Source organism: Solea solea, chromosome 21 (assembly GCF_958295425.1).
Source record: "Solea solea chromosome 21, fSolSol10.1, whole genome shotgun sequence".
Taxonomy (NCBI): domain Eukaryota; kingdom Metazoa; phylum Chordata; class Actinopteri; order Pleuronectiformes; family Soleidae; genus Solea; species Solea solea.
In genome coordinates this window covers 19,394,060-19,420,502 of record NC_081154.1, presented here as the reverse complement: position 1 = coordinate 19,420,502, position 26,443 = coordinate 19,394,060, and the positions used below count along the sequence as shown (strand labels likewise).

General features: G+C 41.2%; 3 protein-coding genes across 3 annotated transcripts; all 3 read right to left on the bottom strand.

Annotated features, from left to right (window-relative positions):
• Positions 1-592: 592 nt before the first annotated feature.
• Positions 593-6,254, bottom strand: tvp23b (trans-golgi network vesicle protein 23 homolog B (S. cerevisiae)). Its single transcript, XM_058621012.1, has 7 exons — positions 6,153-6,254; positions 5,002-5,078; positions 4,351-4,495; positions 2,293-2,382; positions 2,076-2,204; positions 1,063-1,191; positions 593-984 (listed from the first exon to the last, which is right to left on the bottom strand). The coding sequence occupies exons 1-7, from the start codon at positions 6,162-6,164 to the stop codon at positions 958-960; spliced, it is 609 nt and encodes a 202-aa protein (XP_058476995.1). The 5' UTR covers positions 6,165-6,254; the 3' UTR covers positions 593-957.
• A 286-nt stretch (positions 6,255-6,540) lies between these two features.
• On the bottom strand, positions 6,541-13,988 carry trim16 (tripartite motif containing 16). The gene is made up of 6 exons (XM_058620996.1): positions 12,714-13,988; positions 9,641-9,736; positions 9,199-9,432; positions 8,233-8,404; positions 7,971-8,066; positions 6,541-7,498 (listed from the first exon to the last, which is right to left on the bottom strand). The coding sequence occupies exons 1-6, from the start codon at positions 13,449-13,451 to the stop codon at positions 6,900-6,902; spliced, it is 1,935 nt and encodes a 644-aa protein (XP_058476979.1). The 5' UTR covers positions 13,452-13,988; the 3' UTR covers positions 6,541-6,899.
• A 4,292-nt stretch (positions 13,989-18,280) lies between these two features.
• On the bottom strand, positions 18,281-26,323 carry fads6 (fatty acid desaturase 6). The gene is made up of 6 exons (XM_058621007.1): positions 25,868-26,323; positions 23,192-23,358; positions 22,118-22,298; positions 21,587-21,774; positions 19,088-19,267; positions 18,281-18,965 (listed from the first exon to the last, which is right to left on the bottom strand). The coding sequence occupies exons 1-6, from the start codon at positions 26,073-26,075 to the stop codon at positions 18,816-18,818; spliced, it is 1,074 nt and encodes a 357-aa protein (XP_058476990.1). The 5' UTR covers positions 26,076-26,323; the 3' UTR covers positions 18,281-18,815.
• Between the last annotated feature and the right edge of the window lie 120 nt (positions 26,324-26,443).

The window sequence follows — 26,443 nt, the reverse complement described above, 5'->3', positions numbered from 1 at the left end:
TTAATTGTAATGCATTAATGTGTTAATATTTACGATATACATAAAATTAAGGTATTTGGAATTTTAATTTATATTTTTACTCCATTTTCAAAAGAAACTTTCCTACTTTTTTTACTCCATTACATTTATTTATTAGTTACATTACTTTACAATTTAAAAAAATAAAGCATTATAGGTCAATTTTAAAGTTTAAATGTAAATATGTATTAAATATACCTTAACCTCAGACAGTTCCAACACAAATTTTTGCTCAGATATCAACGGAAATATCGTAAATTGAAATATTTTGCCGCATATTCTTACCAACTCCTACGATCTATCACTGGATAAATTCTGTTGTTAATGACATTTTTATCACCAAAGAATCATGTGATTATTTCCCACTTCATCATTCACTCAACACAACATCAAACAAGAGTACATTTCAAGAATAATTGACATTTCCCACTATTTTCCTTAAAAACTAGATTTAATTATTGTATTTTTTGTCCTTTACCTCTAAACAAAATGTAATTTTATTTATTGCAAATCTCAAAATTATTGTGTTTACATTTAAATACTGTAACTCATTTAAATCAAAGCTCATTCACTGTTCAGAAAAATGTTCCAAATGTATTTGCACACAAAATAAAGACGTTGCACCGTTTCTTTACATTCATATTCACAAACCTTCAACATATTTTACACTTAAAACCAAACAAAACGTTTGTAAAATCCCTCTCAGAAACCACACACTTTTATTGAGCTTATAATAATAAAGTTTGTGTTAAAAGTTAATGAAAAAAACAAAATAAATGAGATTTGAGAGAAAAAAAAAGAAAAAAGTCAGTCTGTTATTTTCAGTTCATGTGGTGGAAAAAAAGAGACTTTTCTCTTCCGTGTCTCCGCTTGCTAAAAGAAAAAAAAAATATGACAGCATTAAGAATAATGCTAACGTTAACATCGCAGAGCGGTGCTCTACGATTCCTCTTCTTTAGACAGCGCCTGAAAAAACAAACACACATTAAGATTTTATGGGGGAAAACGAGAAAGCGTGATTATTCAAAACTGCGAAAAAGTCACCTGTTTGAGGAACTGTCGTCCGAAATAATTGGTTGCCATGTTCTTTAAGTCGGTCTTCCCTCCGACTTTACATCGTACGTATCCGTAAAGATTTGCTCCTTGTAACGCGACGCCCATGATCACGATCGGCTGAGCAGAAAAAAACAAAACAACGCTGAAATATTATTTTTTTTTAAAATGCGACAAATTACAGCCACTGAACACAAGATGGCACTGTAACTGATTTATTACACTTTCTTTTTACGTAAAAAGTTATATTTTGGAGTAAAGAATTTTTGTGCAATGAATTTTTCCAAGAATTTATCTTAACTTACTTCTAACTACATCCTGTTACTAACTACATTGTAACATTCTTTTTAGCATTAGCATGTTATCATTTTTTATGTCAACGTAAGAAATCGTTTAAAAAAATAAACGCTGGAAAATGAGGTCCAGACATTCTGCGAAGTTCTGTTGTTTACATTTGAAGAAACAGCGGTAGATTTACCGAGTGTTTGGAACGTCGAGGCTCAGGATGGAGATAGAGATTTTTTTTCTTTTTACTAGAATTTTTCCAGAATTTTCCTTTCAGAAGTTTCCCCTCCCAAATACATGTAATATATGCTTCCATAAATGTTGTTTGGCTGACGACTAATATACTTTTCTTTTTAAAATGCATTTCTATAAAAAGGTTGAACAATTCTGAGGATGAAATAAGCGTAAATGAAATGAAAATAAAGCTTCATACTCAGAGTATGAATATGACTTCATTGTATGTCATTAACCTTGTTCTTTTCCTCCCTAGTTTGTGTCTTTCCTTCCTGTCCTCTCTCTCTCTGTGTGTCCTCATCTTGCAGATTGCAGGATCCAGATCCAGTTTAAAGAGATAATGAATAAATGAAAGGCACTTGATAAATATTAGCCTTTTCCTTTTATTTTCAGTTATTTTCCAAGTTTTTATGCCTTATTTTTTTACACTTAAAGCTTTTATTTGATTGAATTTTGTCTGAAAAGTTAGTGAGCGTTAAACTTACGAGCCATTTGATGTTGAGAGAAAAGAGGGTGGAGAAGGCGAAGATGACCCAGAGAACCGGACACACGACGAGGCCGAGCCAGAAGATCCGAGACTCTGCATCTGTGGCTTGTTGTTGTTTCCTGGTGGCCTGAAGGAAACAGGAAGTGATTCGCAGTCAAATAAAAACAAGGAGACAACTATCATGGTCATCATCATCGTTGTCGTCTTCTTCTTACCTTCCTGGACTCAAACACCCAGTGGCTTCGTCCGTCGTCGTCCACCTGGTTCCACCACCTGAGACCAACCATCAACCTCCCTGTGATGTTCTGACCAGGCAGACAAAAGAAAGTTTTTACATTAAATATCAAATTAATTCTAATTTTCAGAAAAAAAAGGGTGCAACGATGATACGCATGATCGATTAACCAAACCTCAAAATGACGAAGTTGTCGAAGTTCAATTTAATCATTGAGGAGCAAACAAACCCGAAAATGGAGTGGAAATTATTCAAATTTTCTGGAAAGAATTGTAAAAATAACTGATATGTTTCGGCCCCGCCCACTTTTAAACAGCTGCATAAGTGGCAGGTTTCACGTTCAGGCCGGGACAAACAAAAAAGTAAATTGCACCCAAATGCAACACGAAAGCGACCATTTTTGGGGAAGATTTTGCCAATTTCCCAACTTCAGATTCGACTTGGTATCTTTGGACAACAGGAGGACTTAAAGTTAACAAAAGTGTCACTTAAAGGGGACATATTATGCAAAATCAACTTTTTAACCATTTCAATACTTATATTTGGGACTCTGGAGGCCCTACCAGTCGCCAAAGTGTGGAAAAAGAATACTCAGTCATGTTTTCGTTGTCCCCCTTAGTGTAAGTATAGGCGATAAAACACTCGATGTTGAATTCCCTCCGCTTATGACGGCAGCATGCGCATTTCACCGCGAATGTTACCACCCACCAGTAAGTTTACTTGGAGAGCTCCACCTTAGCTCCACCTTAGCTCCACCTTAGCTCCACCTTAGCTCCACCTTAGCTCCACCTTAGCTCCACCTTGTCCCTGCGAGAGTGCAGGCGAGGGAGGAAGAGCGGTATTATGTCAACGCGGAGGGACAAGTGTGCTGTTGGTGGCTGCACAGTGGAGCACAGTGTTTTACACAAACTTCCAGCCTCAGAGGATTTTATATATGAAGCTAATGTTCCGGATAAAGTCAGCAAACGTGTGTTCGTGTGTTCGCACCACTTCACATCAGACTGCGGCCAGCGGTCGCCGTATTTAGTCAGTGACCGTATTTCACTAACGTACAAACACACATTTTTAAGAAAAGGTCACATAGAGCTCATAACTGACCATTCTGACACGTCCTAATTAAACATATTAGTTCAGTACGTCCTCCATGACCGGAGCACAGACTCAGTCTGATACAGTCACATACAACAGCTGCACTCTCTGTGAAAATCAGTTAAAAAGACATAGGGACAGCACTGACTGTGCTCTGGAGACCTCGCCACCGCTGATAGCCAGCGGCGGTGCTGTCCCTAAGTGTTTTTAACTGATTTACAGTTCGTCAGTGTTCGGCTCGATCCTTATGTAGGACGTCTCTTCCTGTGACGGCACTCTCGCTGTTTTCTGCGCATGCTGCCATGTTGATATTGTCAGAGAACTAGTGGAGGGAGGGGGAGACGAATAGAGCTGTAAAGCGCTGTAAAGAGGACAAATCAGAAACCCCCTGGAAGAAGTGGGCGTGTGTTTGCCTGTGTCTCATTTGCATATAAAGGGACCATGCACGAAAACCGAGCGTTCTGAAAGGGGCGGGTTTAGTAGGGTTATTGAACTGCTATGGTGGTTCATCCTTATGGTATTTTGACCAAAACATGTCACTGACATGTTCATTAGGACACCAGGGAACTAGTTTAACTTGGAGAAATAGGGTATAATATGTCCACTTTAATGTCGTATGGTGCAGGCGCTAGGGGGCAGCAAAGTTACCGCAAATAGTGATGAGTCAGCAAAGAATACAAATCGTTCAAATTCAACACCAAACCTGCTATGATTGATAACAGTCCCACTGGTGATATCTGATTTTGAACAGAGCGCCCCCTTGTGGAAACAGGAAACACTATATTTTACAATTTCATGCGCTCGGTGGAGTCATTAAAAACACAAGGTCGATTAACACAACGGCAAATTAAGACATATGAAGTGTTTCCGACATGTCCGAGTTAGTTTTTCAAAGATAAAATAATCAATTGCAACGTTACGATATTTGCAAACTGCGAAGCAGACACACCTTCACTGTCCAGAAGTCACATGACAGCAGGAGGATGATGGAGACCATGCTGGCGATGAAGCTGCCGCTGAAACGCTCGCAGAGCAGGTAAACAATGACGGCGCCGACTCTGAAGAACAGGTGGAAGAAGGACGCCACCGGGTGCCTGGAGACGGAATTACAACACAACAGATTCATTAAAGAAGAAGAAGACGGCAGTGATGGAACATCACACAATAACTATAAAACTAGGGAATCTTCAGGCATTTCACTCAAACTTTTTTTGGTTTCTGTTTTTCTAGATTAATTTGATGATTTTTCTTATGAAAAAAAAATCTGCTTTTGGGGAATAAATAACAATTTCCTTGACTTTTTTTCCCCAGGGGAACTTATCTCATTAATTCAAAAACCAGAGCCAAAAAAATGACTAAGATTTCTTTGGAAAAACTTATCTTGTTAATTCAAAAAAATATATGAATTCAAAAAAGCAATTTTGTAGAAGAAAAATTATCTAATTTATTTAAAAAAAAACAGACAAATTATATCATTCATCCTGAAAAATAGAGCCAATTTTATACATGAATGATGTATTTATATAAGGAGCTTCTTTCATTAAAAAACACAATTTATTTTTGTGTTGAAGTTTATTATCATTTATCATAAAAACCTCACTTCAGATTCCTCTTCTTTGACCTTTTCTCTGCATCGTCCTCTGCGTCAAACAGAGACACGTCCTCGTCCATGGCGTCCTGAGGGAGCAATAAGGAAGACGATGAATCCTCAGAGACACAAACTGAAGCTTCCACTCCATTTGTTTATGTGAGAATCAACAGCGTGTTTACACCAACAATCTGTGTTTCCATCAGTGCTGACAATCATTTCAACATTATTATAGAATTATATTAGAGCTGAAACAATTACTCAATTATTAATCGATTACGTAGTATTCGTCAAGTTTTATGATTGTTTCAGCTTCTTAAATGTGAATATCTTCTGGTTTCTTTGCTCCAAACGATGAACGAATGAAACGATTAATTGTGAAAATAATCAACAGATTAATCGATTATGAAAATAATCATTAGTTGCAGCTCTAAATTATATAATACAATACATGTCATGGCATTAATAATCAGCCAATGTTGACATGATTTGTGTATTTAATATTTACTAGTTTATAGAGACATTTAAGAAGCTTAAAAATCACAGAAACTGTTTTTTTTATTTACAATGAATGAAACTAATCAATCTGATGAAGTTGTTGGCAATTAACTTAGATGAATAGATGATTGATTAATCGTTGCATTGTAATAGCAGATGTATTAAATGGTTTGTGTCGCTGTCACGATGTTGTAATAGTAGTTTATTTAACAGCGTTTAAGTCAACATAAACACAGAGATGATATCGTTAAATTCAGCTGCTTAATTTAAACGTGATTACAGTGATGACGTGTTTGTTTACACTGATTTTATCTGAAAACACGAAGAAAATACACGGAGCTAACCGTTAGCCGACATTAGCTTCAGCCTCTGTGACACTTTTAACACACACACACAACAATGACGTCACAGTTGATGTGAAACTCTGACAGAAATGAAAACGTTAATGCTCGTGTGTTGATGAAAAGAGGACGTTCAGGCGAAGCTAACGACGCTACTTAAACTAGCATGCTAGGCTAGCTACGACAGCAGCTCAGCGTTTCTGGCGCAGTTAACTCGCACTACAGCCCGGGTTTTAACCCGGTTCAGTTACGGTAATCTGCCCGTGTCATACATTAACATATTAATAAAAAATATTCTTTAATTTTATTTTTATTTTTACTTACTTCTGTTAGCATGGTGAAATGTCCGCAGACTCTTTTGTACTTCCTGATTACATCTCAGCGACACGTCACACGAGTCACGTGGGCAACACGGAGTCACGTGTTGCGCCACGTAAACCTCCCCTTTATTTAGTTTATATATATTTAAAAAATACACAACTGTAGATGCTAAGTCATAATATAATGACTTAATATCTTATAATTATGACTTAGTGTATCATAATTATGACATAATATCCTAGAATTATGACTTAACATATCATGATTGAATATGTCATTATTACTTAATATCTCATAATTATGACTTAATATCTCATAATTATGACTTAATATCTCATTATTATGACTTAGTGTGTCATTATATACAATATATTCGTGTGTTTTTTAACAGTTATTGCTCAAATGTATTTATTTATTGGGCATAATTGTGAATGCAATAATGGTTAACATTGATTTAAACGTATTTAGGGCACAAATGATCTATAAAATCACAAGTGGAATTTCAGTAAATAACCCCCTATTTATTTTTTCATTCACCTGCAGGACAATTTTTTGTTTTGTTTTGTTGTTTTTTTTTGAAAACAAAGTTTTATTCACAGTGTGATGAAAAGTACAGTAACAGTCCCATGACGACGATGTCATCATCCCAGATGTACAGGAAGTAAACAAATATTTGATTAAAGCTCGGACGCTCTGTGTCCACGCAGTCGTCTGTAAATTGTGCGTAAAAAACCCGGTGGTCGTCATGGTTTATGGAGGTATGGCGCCATTGGTGGGCGAGGTGGGAGGGGAGGGGCTTTTGAGCCGCAGCGGTTCTCCCGGTGTCACCAGGGTGACGACGTTCTCCTTCTTTGACAACCAGAACGCCGGATAAAGCGGCTCCAGGAACTCGGCCTTGTACTCGTGGATGGGCGTCATGGCGTCGTCCACGCCGTAGAACGCCAGGAGGCCGCGCGTGTAGTCCACGTACACGCCCACGCGCGTGAACTTCCCCGCGCTGAGCGGTGTCTCCACGCCGCTGTGCCACGCGGAGAAGGTGCGTCCGTTCCAGTGCAGACACCAGGACGAGTTGTTGCCCGTGATGCAGCTGTTGCTCTCGCTGCCTTTGCGGTCGATGCTCTTGTAGGTCACGCCCACGTGCGTGCCCTCGCCGCTGATGTCCACCTCAAAGTAATGGCGGCCCAGGTAGAAGCTCTCCGAGGCCAGGACCTGGCGCCAGCTCTCGAAGCGCTCGGGCACGTCGGGGTAGGAATGCTGCCACGGCGTGGTGTTCGTCACCTTCCTGTTCTCCTCGGTCAGACGCAGGAACTTGTGAGCGGTGTCGGCGTCAAACGTCACCTGGGCGGAGTCTGAGAGAGAGAGAGCAAAACAAAATAAAGTCACGTCTTCTGCTCTGTTGTGTTTTCTTGACTTGACGCGTCAAGTCAATCTGTGATTTTAGCCGCGGGGACACAGGAGCTGCTGGTCCTCTGCTGCCTCGTGTGGTCACTTTGTGTCACTGAGGTTAATTCAAATGAAGATGTTCAAATGCCAAATTTGACAAAATAAGACATTTGAACTTAGTGATGGAGGCAGCAGTGGATCAACAACTCCTGTGTGTGTGATGTTAAAATCACTGGTTTTCTCTATGAGGTTTGGTGTGGGAGAGTGAGTGGTTTACAAACTTCAGTTTCCTGGTGGAAAAGTCTGTCTCACAGTGAGATAAAGACATGAACGTGTTCTTAAGACATCGCAGACTTAAACTGACACAGATTTTATCAGATGAGTCTTTTGTTAAGTGTCAGTTTTTTCTCGTTCTTGTCTAAACCTGTAAACACTCACACTTGAGGAAGTCTGCGTGTGTCTTTGGATCTGGTAACAGCAGGTTCTCTTTCCCCGCGACGATGGCGTGGACTGTCGTTTTTATTCCCATTTTGTCTGAAATGAAAGAGGAACCGTCTCACAAACACAAACTGTCTCACACACATGTTATGTCAGGTTCTCTCTGCAGCTGTGACACACAGGTGGAATGTTTCTGACGAGTGTGAACACGCCCTCTGTGTGTGTGTGTGTGTGTGTGTGTGTGTGTGTGTGTTTGTCTCACCGCTCTTGCAGGTCTCGTTGACTTTGTCGATGTACAAGGACACGAGCATGGCACAGAGCTCCTGTGTGGAGTCAACGATGACACGGCTCAGAGAATTCAGACAATCGATGAGTCCGATGTAAACGCCGGGCAGAGAGATGTCAGCGGTTTCTTTCTTCCACTCTGAGTACTCCTGCAAAAACGCAACATATAAAAACTGGTTTTATAGTTCAGATATGTCATACTTTTGTAGTATTTAAACCTACGGTGGCCCTGGAGTGTCAAACACAACAACATTAAGACACACATAAAAACATTAAAATGTTCCAGAAATGCTAACACATAAAAAATGCTAAAATGTTACAAAAACGCTAACACATAAAAAATGGTAAAATGTTACAAAAATGCTAATACATAAAAAACGCTAAAATGTTACAAAAACGCTAACACATAAAAAATGCTAAAATGTTACAAAAATGCTAACACATAAAAAATGCTAAAATGTTACAAAAACGCTAACACATAAAAAATGCTAAAATGTTACAAAAACGCTAACACATAAAAAATGGTAAAATGTTACAAAAATGCTAATACATAAAAAACGCTAAAACATTTTTCAAAAACACTAAAACATCACAAAAAAACGCTAAAACATTAAGAAAACAACACATTAGCTCTTATGTGATGTTGTAGTGTTATGTTAATGTTGCAGTGTTTGTCACCTCAGGGCCACCGTATAAACCACACGTCTGTCACCAGTGCGTGCTAACAACATCTTTACTTTATTCACAAACACGACTAAGAACTAGTGAAGTATGTGTTGATTTCACATCAGATCAGAGTCTCTGACGATTGTGACGTATCACGTGTAAAAAATCATGTCAGCAGTGATGTTATTGACAACAAAAGAAGAAATGTTGTTCAGATGATAAACAGTAAAAGTGTTTTTCTCCTCAGGCGCTCGGCGTGTTCTGGTCCCGGTGTTACCTGTAAGAAGTCCACGTCGTTCTTGTTCTTGGAGATCTTCTCCATCTGCGCCTGCGTCTTCCTCAGCTCCCCGCACCGCTGCTCCAGGTGAACCCGGATGCCCTCGGCCTGCCTCAGCGCCTGCTTCTCCTCGGCCTCCAGGATCTCCGTCACCTCCCGCTTGGCTCGCTCCACCACCGCCTGCAGAGCCTCAAACTGGCTCTCGATCACGCCTCGAACCTCCGTCACCGATTGCTGCAGAAAAGTGACGGATCACATGGTGTTGTTATGTCTGAACGTCTCCATGGAGACGCCGTGATGTTTCACAAATACCTCAGGGAAGCTTGTCGCATTCTTCAGGACTTACAGGTTCTGAGGGTTCTCCGCCCACTCATTCTACTTCTCAGCGGTTGTGAAATGACATGGTGAATGTCTGTGTGTGTGTGTGTGTGTGTGTGTTCACCTCGATGGAAACCGCGTTGAGCTGCAGTTTGTTGATGGCGTTCTCGGCCGCAGTCACCGTCTTCACCGTGTCCGTCTGCTTCTCCCTCAGTTCACTCTGAGAACAGAACCACAGGAGACTGCGTGTCAGTCAGAGCATCTGCGACCACAAACCACAGACCATAATATACAGTAAGATCCTAACAATGCTGGAGGAAACTTCTGGTGTTTCCAGTTTCAAACTCTGATTTCTGGTTTCTAAAGAGCACAGACTTTTTTCAGAGTCTGAATTCCATGGCAGGTCCAGACGACTCTGGACCTGAAGCTGGTTCTGCACAAGAATTCCTCACCATTCCTTTGCCTCATGTTCTTTATTGTACAAAGCAACATTTCAAAAGGGTGGTGCTGTTAAATTTCATTGACATATTATAATTTTGGGAATTGTTGGATTTGTGTTGGGGAAAAGTTTGCCAGAGGACTTCTGTCGTCCTCCGTCTTCCCTCCTTGCATTCTGTCGACTTATAGCAGCAGATCATTATGGTTGCCTAGCAACAGCATCCCAGCAACTTCAAGTATGTCACATTCCAAACGTCCCATGTCATAAACAGGAATTCACTGTCTTATTAATTCTAGTGAAGAAAATGGATTTTCTTTGCAACAACTGAAGGGAAAAAAAGTACTTTCGCATTAACTTTTATCATAATTGTCACATTTGAACACTTTACAACTCATTTTATTAGATTTTTGAAAGTCATGGCATATTTAACATCAGAAAAAAGCTACAGATTCAAATGAGCTCCATCTGTCACTGATGCTGCTTTTGTTATTTTGACTGTGAGTCAGTGCACAGAAACAAACAGAAGGTCGACTTTTCTGCTTATTCTCTTCACTTCATTCTCTTGTTATAAACGTTTATATTTGGGATTGTTTGTGTTTACCAGCTGTCATCTGATCATATTTTAAGCTTAAACTTAAAACACAGTTTTTAGCCTCTTGTATTTAATTTAAAGTGGAGAATTCGTTTTTTGTTTTGTTTTGTTAAAGATGTGAAGACTCAGGAATGTCCTCAGACGTGAGACGAGCCGTGTTTGGGGACAGAATCTTTACAGGAAACAGGTTTGAGTTCTTATGTAAGAGTTCTCCAATAACAGCGTCTGTGAAGTGGAACAGGAAGTTATTTCACTCTATTGTCCTGAGGAAATGAATGAACGAATGAATGACACTGATTATCTCTTCAACAGCCTTTATATTAAATTTCACTTTAAAAAAAAATCGTATTTGACCTGAGAACGGAGATCATGTGACATTTGAAATAGTGTTTGCTCTAGTTTGAGCTTGTGCAACAAACACTGAGCAAATAACAGGTGTGAGTTCAGAGAGCGACAGGAATGTTGAACCTGGAGGTCACGACCTGTCAGAAACTCGGATGAATGAATGAATGAGTGAAGCTCACGCTGTTTCACTGCGTCACAGCGGCTCCATCAGTCTTTGCTTTCAGAGTTAGAGTGTAAAAAAAAAAGGATTTGGAGCTGAAGTGAGAACAACTGTGATGCACTTTTTAAAGACACGGCTCATCCTTCATCTCTGCGCTCGCTGCTATATTTATCTGCTGCAACAGCCAGGATTACACCTGACCTCCTGACCTTTAATCACCTTCTTTTGCACTTCCAGACTTTTCCTAAAACTTCAGGAGAAAGAACGTCAGATTTCTTTCTGTGTTCGAGTTTTATTTTCATTATAAGAACAAATTAAAGTCACAAAACCCTTAAATGGGCTGTGGATGAAATAAAAGACACATAATCTGTGGTCTAATCTGAGACTAATGTGGAATCTTTGACTTTTTGACTGTTGACGGTTCATGAAGATCAAACGATACGCAGACGACACTGCGCTGTTTTTAATCCACTGTCAAAAATGTGATTGACGTTAGTATTTGATCGTTTGTGGTCGCACAGTTTGTATTTGATCGTTTGTGGTCGCACAGTTTGTACGATATCAGGTGAATCAGTGATTTACTGCGTTTGGTTTGAAACCGCTGTGTAAAAAGTGTCTTTGACGCGTTCAAACTCGACAACGTTGATCGTTTTCAGTCGTTTCAAACAGATTTAATCTCCACGGATTTCAATAAACCTTGTTTCTGTCTGAAATCAAAAAATCAAATCTGGACGACCAAGTTTTGCTCTAGAAAAAACCCCATCTAACTTTGTCTTAATAAGATACTACGGCTTTTTTAAGCTTTGACATCTGTAATGTGACAGGGTGACAACGTGACGTATAAAGTATAACTTTACATGTTTTTGTCTCGATGTACTTTATTGATTTTACTGAATAATCTGCCGAGTGTGTTTTATTTTAAGTAATTTTTATGCATATTTTAAGTAGTTTTGTGTATATTATAAGTAGTTTGTATGTGTATCTTAAGTACTTTTTTGTGTCTTATTTGATGTTTTCTGTATATACTGTCGTATCTGAAGCGTTATAACGTAACAAAGTACGTATTACTTAAGTCACGTATCTCTACTTTACTTTATTTGTATATCTAACCACGTTTTATTTTTATTTCACGTAACTGTGTTTGTTCCTCGTTACGACAAAACAAAATAAAAAAGAAGAGTTGAGACGTGAGGTTAAGTGTCCGGGAATTTAACCCACAACCTTTTACTTCTCAAACTCAGAAAAGGATTTTTCATACTTAATCACATTAAATGTCAAATACCTTAAGTAAGTCATTTTGTAAAAAGTGACTTAGATTCTCTGGTAAGACACTTTGACTTAAGTATCACATTAAGGTGTTTTAGACCAGAATAACCTGTTTGTGTTGTTGTTTGAGACTTTAAATCTGAAGGAGTTTTTATTCTTGGTTAAATAAAGATTAGAATAATAATAATTATGATAATAACAAAAAATTATTAACGTTTAATCAAGAAAGAGATAATTTTAAGGGAAATTACAGTCTGAATTTTCCTTAAAGCAGATTCTTTGGTTGTCATGAGGCAGTTTTTTCAGAGCACTCATGGAAACTTTTCGACAGACAAACAAATCAATCAGTGGTGAGTTGATGTTGAGGTCAAAGGTCAAAAGAGCAGATACTTCACCTCGATCTGCTTCCTGGCCTCCACCACAGGAAGTGTGGTGTGGCCGCGGTGTTCCTCCTTCACGCAGTCCTGACACACGCAGCAGCCGTCGGCGCAGCAGAAGATCTCCAGCGGCCACTTGTGGCTCTCGCAGGTTCTCCTCTCGATGTCCTGCAGCGGCTCCACCAGCCGGTGGTTCTGGAACTTGGGGTTCTCCAGGTGAGGTCTCAGGTGGGCCTCGCAGTACGACACCAGGCAGGTGAGGCAGGACTTGAGAGCCCTGCACGGGCTCTCGATGCAGGAGTCGCACACCACGTCATTAGGACCCAGAGGTTCTTCAACCTTCACGTCCTCGTCCTCCTTCTTCTCCTCGGGCTCCTGGACTTTGGTCTCCTCTGAGTCTGGACTCTGCTCCTCGCTACCGTGGATCACCTGAGATTCAGCAGGTTCAGGCTCGTCCGGACTCTGGAGACACTTTGGACAAACTTGACTCTTGTCCTGGAGGCAGGAGCTGCAGACGCCGTGACCACAGGAGGCCGAGGCGGCGTCAACGCTCAGGTCACCGGAGCAGACACAGCATGTCAGCTGCGGAGGAGGAGGAGACGCTGGAGTACACGTGGAGGACGGGGTGGTGGAGGACAGGGTGGTGGAGGACGAGGTGGTGGAGGACGGGGTGGTGGAGGACGGGGTGGTAGAGGACGGGGTGGTAGACGACGAGGTGGTGGAGGACGAGGTGGCTGGAGCTTCTGTGTCTTCCATGTCTGCTCCTGCTCCTGCTGTTACTGCTGCTCCTGCTGCTGCTGCTGCTGCTGCTGCTCCTGCTGCTGCTGCTCCTGCTGCTGCTGCTGCTGCTGCTCCTGCTGTCAGTTCCTGGATCAGAGAGTGAAGAGTCTAGAGAAGCCACACCTTAGATGATGTGAACTTAGTTTCAGAGTTTCAGTCCACATGATGGTGTCCGCCCCCTTCAGCACACACACACACACACACACACACACGCACACACACACAGACACTCCCTGCTCTGAAGGGCGGAGCCTCCTCTGTGGAGCAGGGAGGTGTAGCGTTACATTCCGACACTGATCATGAAGCTTTTGTTTTGTTGCTCTGATGTCGAGGATCTTCAGGAAGTTTCAGTCTCTTTACAGAGTTTCCCCTCCAACATGTGACCACTTCTCTTCCTCTTCCTCTTCTTCTTGTTGTTCTTGTTCTTGTTCTTCTTCTTTTTCTGCCGTTTGTTTGTTCTCATAAAACAGTGAGTCAGTGTTTGGCAGATTCAGAGCAGAACAAACAACGTTTTCTTCTTCACGGGTGACATTTGTTACATCTGTGGTCATGTGATTCATCACATGTGACTTCAGCTGTGTGAACACATGAATTTTACTTCTCTGTAAAATGTTTTATTTTATATTATTTTCTCCAATTGAAAGCTCAAAAATAGAAAGCCATTTTATTTCAGTTTCACTTTGTTTTATTGATTATATTTTGTTGTATGCTGAGTCATACATTATAACTATAATTGATTTTAATGAACAAAATCTTATTAATTAATATGAACTATTTCCATTTATTTTTAATATTTTATAATCAGAACATCTGTTATCTGTCAAATTTGACTAAAGACAAAACGTTCTCACGTCTGTTTTAAGTTTTGATATCGGCAGAACTGAATAAACAGGAGAAGTTTACAGTTTTAATCTGTAAATGATCATTATTATTATTATTATTATTATTGTTATTATTATTATTATTACGATGCAGGAGCAGATGTACTGGATCATGTGATCAGCCAATCAGAGACATCTTAACATCTATTATCACATTTATATTTAATTGTATTATTAACAAATTCACAGTTAAAAAATTGCTTACATTTTGTAAGAGCATTGTAAAGTGTGAAATAATAATCCAGTGTTTAGGGATTCGGTGACATCTAGTGGTGAAGACGCATATTTCATCCCACTGAGGACAAGTCTTTCAGAAATGTGAGAGTCATTTCCGATAAAAACAAAAATAAGGTGAACCGACAAAAAAACGAACAAAAAAACAGAGAAATGATAAAACTTTAATATAAAGACAAATATTTGGAATCTATAAAATAATGTGAAGACTGGACGTTATAACTAAAATAACTCTTAAAGAGTTTTATTCATGTAACAACAACGTTGTGAAACCATGAATCCTGAGACTCAAGTTTGATCTGAATCTGCGACTGCGGCTTTAACTGCGACCACTCGTCAAAGCTAATCAGGCTTTTGTTTGTTTGAACCATTGATTCAGTCGATTTAATCATTTCAGGAGAGACACCATTCATCCATTCATTCATTCATTCTCTTCACTGGTCGAAAAAAACCTGGCAGTTTGTACGTCTTCATTCACACCGGACGCAAAGTAAAATATTTGTGTCGTCAGGCAACGCAAATTCTAAAAAAAATACAAAATAAGCAGACTCTCGTGCAGGGGTGGGCAATTCATCTACACAAGGGGCCACATGAGAAACAAAAAATATCATTGAGGGCCGAGCCAAATTTGAATGAATTTGAATTTAATTTGATCACTTTTATCTAAAAAAAAAAAAGTTTTGGTGTAAATTGGGCAGCATACAAACACGTCATGCGTGTGCCGGTGGATGAATGGTGGAGACAGATAGAGAGAGCTTTGAATGTTACCGTGTAATCAGCTAATAAAGCCAGATTCTCTTCAACAAAAAGCGGCCTGTCATTTGTGTGCCACCACGTACAACTGTGGAGTAAAAGTCTCGGGAGTTAACCCCGGAAAAGAACGCCACCTCCGGCCCTGGAGGAGATAGATCTCCCCTGCGTTCCCGGAGCTCGGTCAGGAGATAAAGTAGGAACGGTTAACAACACTGTAATCACACGGCGCTGCGCTGGTTAAATAATAAGATAATAAACATGGAGGGAGATAATGATAACTCCTGAACTTAAATCGAGACACTTGTAGAAGAAAAGAACCACGGACCTCGTTGTTAACGTTGTCTTCGTTATAGGTATCTCCGACTCCTTTGCGCGCTCTTCATCAGATAAGTTCTTGTATTTCTCTTCGTGTTTGGTCACGTGGTAGCGATTGAGATTGTAATCCTTAAACACAGACTTGTGAACCACAAACTAAACACACGGCGTTACCTTTGACGCCTGTAAAGAAATATTTAGCAGTCCATGTGTTGTTGAAAATGTTTTGTTATGTTATTGAGGAGCAAACACGACAGACCCTTTATTCTACCAACCACATAACATGTATATATCAGGATGTATTATTTTACATATCATGACATCTTCCTTTTTTTAATTTATTTATGGGGTTTTTAAACACAAGGAGCTTAAGTTAGTGCAAAGTCCAGTGGGAAAAAACACTGTTTACCATGCCATAACATTTCTCTGGCTTCAAAACACATTAATGCAAACTAACTTATTTCACATTAATTTCAGCATGTCTTTCCATTTTTTTATTTATAAACTATAAAAAAACATTCAAACTTGAAAAAAACAGTTTATAGATCTATCACTCCTCAACAAGTCGTTTTGGCTTTGAGATCCTTCGTCCACTTGATGTTGTACCAGGGAGACCAGAAGCTTTGTAGGACTGACATCTCTGGTTGTTGTTTTGTTTTGAGTGTCCACGTCATGTTTGTCCTCTGTGCTGTCACGGACATTTTGTTGAGCCACATTTTGGTTGTCCATTTCCTTCGGTGTGTTACTTTGTTCCTTTGATTGCATCAGGTCCATCAGGTGTCTGTACAACATAAGATCTGGGCTGGTGTATTCCATACTCCATCTTGCCATATTCTGACATTTTGGCCAACCTGAAGTTTCTGAAGTGCTTTGCATCCTTGATCAAAATATTCCTTCTGTTTATTTTCTCTTGTTTCTAGCATTGTCTGAACTGTAGTGGTTACCATTTGAGGAGTCAACATCTGTGATGTCATCGGAAGTCTTGTTCTCAAACGTCGACCCATTAACAGCTGGGCTGGTGACGCTCCGATATCCTCCGAATTGTGACTTTAGATGGGTGATGACTTTTGCACTTCTCGTGTCTGACTTCAACCACTCAACCTCAATGAACTTGGAAAAGTAGTCCACAATGAGTAGATTGTGTACTACAATCTACAATTGTAGGGTTGACCCACTGGGTGGGCTCTTCTATCTTTGTAATCACTTTCTTTTTTTTCCATTCTGTTCAGCTCTGTTCTAAGCTTTTCTCTCAAAGTGACAGGAATTTTCCGAGGTGGATGGACTCTTGGTGTCACACTTGCATCAATTTGAATGGTGTGTTCTCCCTCCAGGCAACCTATGCCCTCAAACACATCAGCAAACTCCTTGAAGATATCCATTTTATCACCTTTATTCAGTGTCATCACTCTCTTGATGAGCCCCATTTGTTCACATGCCTGAATTCCGAGTATTGGTTTGGAATCTGTTTGTACGACAATGAATTCCAGAACAAATGCTTTCTTTTTGTATTTTACTGTCCAGTTGCACTTTCCTTTCACAGGTATTTTGTCTCCAGTGTATGTTGAGAGTTTCACATCTGTTGGTCTGAGTATGTTCTTTTTTCTTCTCCTTCGCAGTAGACTGTAAGGAATGACACTGGCATGAGCACCTGTATCAAGCTTGAATTTAACATGTTTGTGCTCCAACTTTAGTTTAACAGTCCATTCATCTGTCTGTGTCTTTGCATTAACTATACCCACGAACAGACCTGCTTGGTGATCCGTGACGTCATCCTCGACAACTGGGTGCACTTTCCTCGATCCACACATATTGGCAAAATGGTTCATTTTCTCGCAGTTCTTGCACTGTTTGCCATAAGCAGGACATTTGCGTGCTGCATGCTCAATTCCACATCGTTTACAATCAAATGTGCTTGCTTTCTCTTTCTCACGCTTAAGTTTTACTGCATCTACATGCTTGCTTTCACGTGCAGAAGCTTGTGCACTATGACCCTCGTCATGCATTTGTTTAATTTGTGCTTTAGTCGTTTCCGACACTAGGCACAGCTGCATAGCCTTTTCGAGAGTAATGTCCACTTCCCTAAGCAGTCTCTCTCTCATTGTATCAGACGTGATTCCACAGACAACCCGATCTCTGATAAGGGATTCTTTCAACTGTCCAAATTCACATGATTTTGCCCTTAGCTTTAGCTCCGTAACATACTGGCTAATAGACATGTCCCCTTGCACACACGTGAAGAACTTGTAGCGTTCATACGTAGCGTTCTTTTTTGGGTTACAGTATTCCTCGATTTTGTCCAGTATTATCGGCAATTTATGTCTATCGTCGTCTGCTTCATATGTGAAGGTATTATACACTTCAACTGCCTCTTCTCCGGCAACATGAAGAAATAGTGAAGACTGTACCTTAGCTGACTTGCTAGCGCCTCCAGTCGCTGCTAAATACAGCTCAAACCTTTGTCGAAATCTCCTCCAGTTTTACCGACAGGTTCCCGTGCAGTAGATCAAGTCCAGCAGGTGGCTTAAGTCCTTCCATGGTTGAAAAATCGTTTATCGTCTTATAGTCCGTTACTTCTGACACCATGTTTTGTTATGTTATTGAGGAGCAAGCACGACAGACCTGTTGTAAGGTTTTAGCAATAACTTTATTCTACCAACCAGCGCTGCCTTGTGGCTTCCACATAACTTGTATATATCAGGATGTATTATTTTACATATGACAGAAAACGCACCATTCAGACCTCTGCAGACACACGGATGTGGAAACTATGACCTAATGTTTGACAGCGTCTCCATCTCTAGGGGGCGCCACAGTGTTTGATCTGCACATTAACCCGGCACTAAGAGAACCCTTGATGTGGCCCCCTTGTGTCCAATTATCAATGAGCAGTGGAGATTGGGTACCTTGCCCAGGGCTACACCAGGGGATTCAAACCAGTAACCCTTTGATTACAAGCCCAATTCTGTTCCACTCAGACATTAGCTGCCCCCGGAGTAACGTGAGGAGAAAATGGTTTGTGTTTGGTGTGAGTGCAGACAAGAGTTCAAACCTTGGAAGTTGTGGTGAATCAGCAGAAACGTCTTTAATCACAGAAGCTTGTGCTTTTGTACCGGCGGTCCTTAGCATTAGCAGTCATTAGCATTAGCAGGCTTTAGTATCACTGCACCCCCACCAGCTCTGTGATGGGAGGAGCAAACACCATCAGCTCCTGGTACCTGTGAAAGAAGACGCTCAGGCGGGACAGGTACGCGTCCTCCTGGTACGGAAGCTGCTTCTCGCTCAGGAACTTGGACACGACGGGTTTCACCTGGAAACAACGAAGAGACACAGAGTCACGTCAGGGGACAACCGAACCTACTGTCCTTAATCCAGGAAACGATTACTCATGGAGAAACCACTAGGGGGTGCATTAGTGGACCTTAGCAGTACCTTCAAACACATGTTGTCAGACAGGAAGGGGAAGAGATGATGCTCCACGTGACAGTTGATGAGCGAGTGTCCAAAGATCCAGTCCAGCAGAGGGTTTCTGGGTAAGTTCAGGACGCCGTGGCTCATCTGGTAGATCCGCTTGGGTCGATGGGTCGGCAAGAACATGGGGAGGCCGATATGCTGCCAACGACACGGACTTTTATCAATTTTTGTTTCATTTCGACATTAGGGGGCAGCGACACTTTCTGATGACTCGTCCAAAAACAAAGAACCATTTCGATCGGAAAAGTCCGACCTAGAAAACGGGGCAAATTTGGATGTTCACTAGAAAATGGACAAAGGACACTTAAGGCCGAAAGTAAATTGTGACAACTCCTCAACAGTAGCACCTGCAGGTCTGATGTGGGTCCCAGGACTACACATGGCAAAATAGCTCCCTAGAACATTTTAAATCAACAGCCCCAGCAGCTGGTTTCACCTACACACCCTGGCACCCTTCACTTTGCCGCTAACTATGACCTTAGCTGCTAGTGTTAGGACCCTTATCTTGGCCACTGAAACTTTGAACAATGTTTTTTGGAGAATATTATCTTTGATGTTGACTTGACATTAAAATTAAAATGTTCACTTGACATTTTAGATCCTTCTTAGTGAACGTTATCTTAGAACATTCAGGAAAACTAAAGAAAACTTCCTGATAAAAACATAATATTCTCAGAATGTTCTGGTAACAGGGTCACAGGACCCTTTGTTATCACTGTCTCAGCCAAAATAAATTTCACGACCTTAAAAATAAATATTTGTTTTGGACTCGTGTTAAAACTACAAGAAAACAACCAGACTGAACTGAACCACAGGTTACAGGTTACAACAGAATCAGGTTGTTTGGTTCACATGGGGCAGCGGCCAAGAACAACACAAGGACCAGGTTCTGAGTCTGACCCCCCCCCCCCCACAGCGAACAAACCTTTGACCTGTGTCGTCTCATAATCCACCTTCACACACTTTGATCAGAACAATGAACAATGACCTGTGGGATTGTGGGAAATCAGGCACGGGTTGTTCTCTTTTGATCCCTTTAATTCACTGAAGTCACGAGAACACAAAGCTGCACTCAACAGTGGTTGAAACGCTGGGTCAGGACCCACACATGGGCCGTAGGAGTTTTGTTTGGGTCCCTGAAAATGTGCTGAATTTTCCTGTTTAATTTATGATAATTTTCCCCTGAACAAAGAGCTTTTCTTCAACATGAAACCAAGACAACATGAAATGTAACAAACACGAAAAACAACAACAATCGAAGGTAAAGAAGAGAGTTAGCAGCTAAGGTCAGTTAGTGGCTAAAGTAAGGGTTAGCAGTTAAGGTCACAGTTAGCAGCTAAGGTCAGAGTAAGCAGCTACGGTAAGGGTTAGCAGCTATGGTGAGAGCAGCTAAGGTCAGAGTTAGCAGCTACGGTAAGGGTTAGCAGCTAAGGTCAGAGTTAGCAGCTACAGTCAGAGTTAGTGGCTAAGGTTATTAGCTGAAGTTAGGGTTAGCAGCTAAGGTCAGATTTAGTAGCAAAGGTAAGGGTTAGTAGCTGAGGTTAGGGTTAGCGACTAAGTCTAATGGCGCATTTCCACCGGCTCTACTCGCCTCGCCTCGGCACTACACGGCACGATTAGGTTGCATCTCCACTACAAAAAAGTGGGCGGAGTCGTCACTGCACGGCTGAGTGAAACTGCGGTGACTTGTTTTATGCGGTGACTTCGTTTTATACGTGACACACACCCACACACACACGAGTGACTAGTGACTTTACACCACACGTCTGTAGTTGGAGATTAACCCACGTTTTTAGGATTGTTAAGTAGTTAATGTATCTACAATTCGGCACTGTTTGGCTTGATTTCTGTCCACACGTCTCCGGAGTACAGCCTCCTACTCCACAGACTACAGCGGCAGCAGTCTGTGGCTCGCGATCAGCTGCGCTGTCCCTAAATACTCGACTCCACTTTAAAATACTCCTGTTAAATATAGAGGTTTCCCTGGTAGTTGTAGGTGATTAACCCACATTGTTAGGATTGTTAAGTAGTTAAGTAGTAGTTAAGTGATCTACAGTTCGGCGCTGTTCGGCTTGATTTGTGTGTGGGACGTCTCTTCCTGTGACGGGACTCAGAGGCCGGCAGTCTGACCAATCATCGCATAGTACCTGCTTTTAAGCACGCTTGGAACCTCTAAGGTACTAAAAATAGTCCCTGGTACCAGGTACTAGGCTAGTGGAAACGCTACTTAAACCGTGCCGTGGCGAGGCGAGGCGAGCCAGTGGAAACGCGCCATAAGTGTTAGTAGCTACGGTAATTGTTAGCAGTTAAGTTAATGGTTTAAACACCAGTTAACATAAATTTGTCTCTTCTTTTTCTTTTCTGCCACAAACTTAACTTAGGATTTTAAATGTGATGAAATAAAAAAGGTGTTTTTTCTATATTAAGGACATGCTGTTGCTAAGGGTTTTTTCTTACCTGGAAAATGTTGACGTGTATGTACGGCACAGAGAACGCCGCTCTGCAGGTGAACATACACAACAAGGCCGTGACAGGAGACCGGAATCCAGAGACGTGGACCAGGAGCCAGAACTGAGACAACAAACCCAGCGCCACCATGAGGACGGTTCTGGAAATTACCATGAAAGACTGACCTCTAATGTGAGCTGCAAACACAGGGAGTCAGAGTTAACTTCAAAATAAAAGCCTCACCTGAGAGTGACAGAGCTGTACTGTAAAAACTTTCACTGTAAAAAAAAAGTTTCCATCTGTATTTTATTTAAAGTTGATTTGTTTTTAAGAGTTTTCAAGGATTTTCTTAAAGATAAAATACAGTGAGAGGTCACACAGGAAGTAGAGCAGGATATGAAGGTCTGCGTGTGGAGGTCAGTGAAGGTCAGTGGAGGTCAGTGAAGGTCAGTGAAGGTTCATGGAGGCCCGTGGAGGTCAGTGAAGGTCAGTGGAGATTGGTGGAGGTCAGTGGAGGTCAGTGATGTTCATCTGTCGTACCGAGTGCCACTAATGGAGTGATGAGTGGAACGGTGAGCGGGGCGATGAACAGGTAGACGCTGCGAGGCAGGAACGGAACCTTCCACACGCTGGAGTCGCCCAGTCCGACCACGTTAGTGTAAGCGTGATGCATCTTTATGTGACCCTGCACACCAACCCGCGCAGAGAACGAGCCGCAGATCTACACGGACACACGTTCAAACACAACATTAAACACCCACTGAAAATGAAGCTGACATCACACAATCAAAATAATGCCATTTTGGCAGTAGGTGGCAGGAAGCATGTTTTCCCCTGTTTTGCTTCAGCAGCTAACAACAGACTAAAGCTAACAACAGGCTAAAGCTAACAGCAGACGAAAGCTAACAGCAGACGAAAGCTAACAACAGGCTAAAGCTAACAACAGACTAAAGCTAACAACAGGCTAAAACTAACAACAGGCTAAAGCTAACAACAGGCTAAAACTAACAACAGGCTAAAGCTAACAGTTGTTGTTTATCAAAGGAGCTAATGAGCGTTCAGTAAATCCTTCATAACTAAATACACAGGCTCTAAAGTTCAACACGACCTGACGCTCGCTGTCGTGATTAAACGTTATCATTTAATATCCTGATTCTTGGCCACACGTCCACTCTTGTAAATACTGGGTCGTAAATGTGGCGACAACAAATGATTTGTTTTTATTTACCTCATAACCAAGATTACAGATTAATCTGTAATCTTGTCCTTCTGTAAGCAACGTCCTGTCTACACTTTTCTGACGGATCAGAGGTGATCACATAAACATGTCGCTAAGAATCTTCTCACAAAACATAAAAATCCCTTTCACTTACAATAAATAACAAATCATATCTGTGGCAAAACACGTTGGATTTCAACAAAATTTGGTACGTGTAAGCAGACCAGACACTACCATCATACGTCATCATCTGGATCTAATCCAGATTATGGATTTGGCGGCCATTTAAATTTAACAAAGAAAGTCCATTTGAACAGGTAAAGGTAACGTTCTATACAGATCCATAAAGTTCTTCTGGACATTTACATTAATGTATTCATTCATTCATTCATTACCTCGATGAAGAAGACGGCCCAGAACCTGGACCAGGTCTGCGACTCGCTCAGTGCCCCGTGACTCGCCAAATGTGTCCCTTTGATGGTGATGACGGCGTGAGCCACGGCCATCAAGATCCAACCGGCAGAGAACCCCAGGATGTGAGAGGAGGACAGCAGCAGGAAGGCTGTGAGCAGCAGAAATAACACGTTCATGCATTCATCTCTTTTTTATCTTTAGTGTTTTTGTCCCTTATCTGCAGTGACATCACACTTTTACAGGATAACTACCAACCTACCCATCTATATACCTATTAACTAACCCATCTACCCACTTACCTACTTATCCACCTACCTTAGCTATCTACCTGTCTGTCTGTCTGTCTGTCTGTCTGCCTATCTGTCTAATCCTTCCATCCGTCTAGTCATCCAGTAAATGTAAATAGATCAGTAAATTTAGATTCTGGTCTTAAGTATCAGACCCAGAGACCATGAGAGCATTCACTTCATCACAGCAGCAGCTCAGTGATGAAGATCAGGTGAACGAATGACACGTGATCCCTCTGAGTCTGACATGATGACATCACTGTGTTCTGCTGTTTTTATTTATTTACATTAAAGCACACAAACACAGATCTTTAACCATGAGTCAGCGAAGAGTCAGTGATGACGTGACACCAAAACATTCATGAGACCATTTCAGTCCAGGTTTTAAGTCTCGCATTCTCGTCTCAACTCAACAAAATACAACACAACTCCAATTTCAAAGTAGCCTAGTTTGAGTTGATGAGTGTAATAAAGCTCAGAGAGTGAAGCTGCTGCTGCTGCTGCTGCTGCTGCTACTGATGTTACTGTTACTGCTGTTGCTGCTGCTGCTGTTACTGATGCTGCTGTTACTGCTGCTGCTGCTGCTCATGAAGCTAAACCACACACTCACAGTGTTTACATTCCTGTTCAAGGTCTGATTTTAGTCAAAGACTAAGACAATCATTAATTTTTCTTAATGTCATGTAAACATGTTAGTCTCACTAAAATCCAAACCTGGATCACGTGATTCGTAGTCCGAATACTCCTGCATGTAAACACGTACACAGCCAATTAGTAAACTCTGTATGTGTGAACCCAGACTTGTTTGTCCGTCTTAGGCAGACTACGATCTTAGCTCATTAAACTGTAAACGTAATGACTAACGCTTACATTCCATTTCTACTTACAACACGGAAATTTTCTTGGAATTCCAACCAAAATAGCTTTGTTTGTGACGATGTGAGCTACCCAACCAACTACCTACCTACTCACCCAGTGTTTAACAGCAGCTCTGCAGAGTCTAGATTACTAATCTGGATTACTGAATTACAGATTCAATTACAGAGTCCGGATTACTGGATTGCAGAGTGTGGATTACAGAGACTGTATTACAAATCTGGATTACAGAGACTGGATTACAGAGTCTGTATAACAGAGTCTGTACAACAGAGTCTGTATTACAGAGACTGGATTATATAGACTGGTTTACAAATCCGGATTTCTGGATTACGGTTTGGATTACAAATCTATATTTCTGGATTACAGCAACTGGATTACAGAGTCTGGATTACAATTCCGGATTTCTGGATTACAGTTTGGATTACAAATCTGGATTTCTGTATTACAGAGATTACTGAAGCTCACTCATGTCACGTCCACTGGTGGAGTGACATCAGGGACAATGAACCTCTGCCCTGACCGAGGTCAGTTACTGAGCAGCAGTGACCCAGATCCACGGTTACCATGGAGACGGTAAATGTTGTGACAGCAGCAGCAGAACATTTGAGTTGAGCAGAAGTTTTCTTTTCTTGGCCACAGCATGAAGTTATAATAACTGCAGCGTCACCTTATCCCTGTGTGTGTGTGTGTGTGTGTGTGTGTGTGAGAGAGAGGGGAATGTTCTGACAGATGTGAGAATTAGGGGCTGATTTTTGTGTATTTTTCGTTTCATTTTGACATCAAACATAAAAACAGATTAGAATATTGATGTAATAATAATAACAATGAGGGGAGGGGGACAGAAGAGGCTTGTTTAGCGATACATCTGCATTTCTACAGATATCTCTTGCGTTTATTATCCAAACAACGTCAAAGTCGCAACTCCACTCACTGGTGCCGTCATTAAGTCACCTGACAAGTTAAATGAAGCGTTGGACAGTTACATGTTGAAAAAAAACATGCAATCTGGCTGATCTTGAGACAATATGGCGGCACACGTAAAGCAAGACCCTCACTAGTTGTCTGCACAAACATGACATAATAAACACTTTAAAACAGAAATGTACTTTTCAACATGCTAATCATAGCTTATCTTTGTGGTATTTTACTTTTCAGGGTGCTAATTTCAGCATTTACTATTAGTTTTGTATTTTTGTATACTTTGTGTATGTTTTTATTTGAATATTTATCATCTTGACTTGTTGTTATTATCTGTTCTGCTGTACATTTCCTAATCATGTGACTTATTTCAGTTTGTGTTTTATTTTGAAGTTTTGATTTTCAGAGCAGAATCGGTTTAATGAGTGGAAGTTTTACGAGGACAAACAAAGTAAACAAGAACATCTTTGTTTGATGTTCTTTTTTACTGTTAAAATCCCAGATCCAGGATGTTAGAGAGCGGTGACCTTTGACCCTGAGCTGTGTGTGTGTGTGTGTGTGTGTGTGTGTTACCTGGCGGCAGACACAGGAAAGCTGCAGTCAGGATGCTGCAGTCGATTCCTCTCTTCTCCCACCAGCTGCTCTCTCTCACCATCTCCTGCACCAGCTTCGTCAGCTCCATCATCAGCGTCTCCTTGTCCACCTCCTCACCTCCACCTCCACTCTTCACCATCATCTCCTCCCTCCTCCTCATCCTCCGCTCCTCTGGAACATTCTCCATGTCTCCAGCTCAGTTCCTCCTCAGCTCCGGCTCAGCTCTGACACTAAAGTCCAAAGGTTCAGCTCAGTGTTACCAAAGTGCTCGTTAGCATGGAGTAATTGTCACGGAAGCCCCGCCCCCTGGACCCTCCTCTCGTCAGCTGACTCCTCTTTCGCTCCAGCAGCAGAGGAATGCTTTGGAAGATGTTTCGTCTTCTCGCAGCAGCTCCGATTAAACTCCTCCCTCCTCTTCTCTGGTGTCTCATAAATTCTGCATGTCCTTCTCCTTCCCCTCGTGTTTCTTTGTGTCCCTCCCTCCTCCCTTTTTCCCTCCCTCCCTCCATCACTGTAACCTTGGCAAACGTCCTGGGAAAGCAGAGGGAGAGAAAA